Source organism: Pundamilia nyererei, unplaced genomic scaffold, assembly GCF_000239375.1.
Source record: "Pundamilia nyererei isolate P.nyererei 1_Seehausen unplaced genomic scaffold, PunNye1.0 scaffold00309, whole genome shotgun sequence".
NCBI lineage: Eukaryota > Metazoa > Chordata > Actinopteri > Cichliformes > Cichlidae > Pundamilia > Pundamilia nyererei.
In genome coordinates, this window is record NW_005187710.1 from 159,630 (window position 1) to 161,614 (window position 1,985).

General features: G+C 41.4%; 1 protein-coding gene across 1 annotated transcript in view; it reads right to left on the minus strand.

Annotated features, from left to right (window-relative positions):
• Positions 1-1,985, minus strand: part of col11a2 (collagen, type XI, alpha 2) — a 40,906-nt gene that overhangs the window by 15,104 nt on the left and 23,817 nt on the right. Inside the window, exons 11-17 of the mRNA XM_013915470.1 lie at positions 1,594-1,650; positions 1,438-1,491; positions 1,239-1,292; positions 946-999; positions 591-644; positions 433-486; positions 292-336 (exon numbers count right to left, since the gene is read on the minus strand). Coding sequence (XP_013770924.1) covers positions 292-336; positions 433-486; positions 591-644; positions 946-999; positions 1,239-1,292; positions 1,438-1,491; positions 1,594-1,650 — 372 coding nt within the window. The remainder of the gene's footprint in view (positions 1-291; positions 337-432; positions 487-590; positions 645-945; positions 1,000-1,238; positions 1,293-1,437; positions 1,492-1,593; positions 1,651-1,985) is intronic.

Sequence of the window (1,985 nt, forward strand, 5' to 3'; positions counted from 1 at the left end):
ATAAAAAACACAACTCCTTATTTCAGTGATTCTAAAAGCACGTTGGCTCCTCCTCCGTCTTTGTGTTACTGCACGACATTATTAATTACAGTAAAGATCCCTAAAATATCATAAAGGTGTGATGATTATGAAACAACAGGTGCAAAGGTGACCTTGTTATGTGAGATATAAAAACAGAGGCATGTACTTTGGGAGACGGTTTAAAACACAGACATTTAAAAGCACGAGTAGAATATAAATAGAAAATAGTGGGAGGTGTAGAATCAGCTGGGCTGTGACTGAAACACTCACTGGTTCACCTGGGAGACCCCGAGGTCCAACGTCTCCATCATCTCCCTGCAAACACAGAAGAAGAAGCACGTTATGGATGAAAAGATGCTGATCAGCAGTGACACAATATCTGGATGTAATAATATTCTCAGATCTACGTACCCGCTCTCCATCCTCTCCTGGGCCCCCTGGTGGTCCCAGTGGTCCAGAGTCACCCTAATAAAATATAAGGATGAAGCAGATGTAAATAAATGATTCTCCAGCGGTGATAAAGATTAGAACTGAAAAACAATCATTGTTTTTGAGATTGTTAGACGTACCCTGTGTCCTTTATCACCAGGCAGACCAGGAAGACCATCGAAACCACGGTCGCCCTGTGAAAGACACAGACATAAACAATACTATTATCTCACTGTAGAAAGTAGAAATGCATCAGAAACAATCTCAATACAATAACAATGAGTCAGCACACAGCTGAGGCCTCGGGATCCATGAGAAAGACTTTGATACAGCTGAATAATCAGGGAGAACAAACTGACTGTGTCGAGCTTTTGGCACCAAAATGACACCAGTATTTAAATTTTAATATCAATTCTTACTGGACCAATAAAAAAGCTACGGAGACAGAGTGGAGGCTTCAGGCTGGTGGTGTTTAAATAAAGGCAGTGAGGGTACCTTAGCTCCAGGCTCTCCTGGCATTCCTCTGGCACCATCAGCTCCAGCACGGCCCTGCGAGGAGCAGAGGAAGAACATGTTTAAGTGAACCTACGTTTAAAGACAGCTTAAACAGGAGCACAGGTGAGCATCTGGATGGACAAAAACCGGCTTTTAGAGGTTTTAAAACTTTCTGGTGACAGCCTGAACTGCAGGCCTGAAACGACACCTACTCTCATAAAACTTAAAAAATAAAATTTACAACGACAAGTGATACACACATCTTAATAAAAATGTCAGCTGTTCATACTCACTCTTCTTCCTGCTTTGCCTGGAGGGCCCATCATACCGTGGGGTCCCCTTGGACCCTGAAAATAAACCAGAGGCCCGTCAGAAGTGTCAGTTATAACTGTGATCTCACAGACATGAGCTGAAAAGGTTCACTTAGAACACAATACAGGAGTAATAATAATAAAGTGATTAATAATTTTACACACAGCTGTTGTTATTTACCTGAGGACCGGGGTCTCCAAGCTCTCCCTTCAAACCAGTACTTCCTGGATTTCCCTGAAAGAGACTCAATCGTCTCAGTCTCATTTTACTAATGACGATGTCATATACACTTAGAGAACAGACCGATTATTATGATCCAAATGAAAGGTAGCATACCAGGGGTCCAGGGCGTCCGGTGAATCCCATTGGTCCAGGAGGCCCCTTCAGAGCCATCTACAGAAAACACGACAGCTGCTTATAGCAGTGATTCAGGAAGAAACTCTGTTTGCAGATTGATTTATGTTCCCTGGATAAGATCATCGTCTTAACGTTCACAGAATACCTGCTGTCCTGTTTATAACACATCATCTCTGTTCTGTGTTCTCTTACTGACCACATTAAAGTCTTATTTTGATTCTGAGTTTTCATAACATAAATAGAAAAAAGAAATAATTAACAAAGTGCAGTTTTTAATAAAATATTGGAGACAATGTCTTTCACAAAAGGTGACAATACCAGGGCGAAACAAAGCCTCAGTAATCCACTCATAGATAGAAAAGCTGAAATAA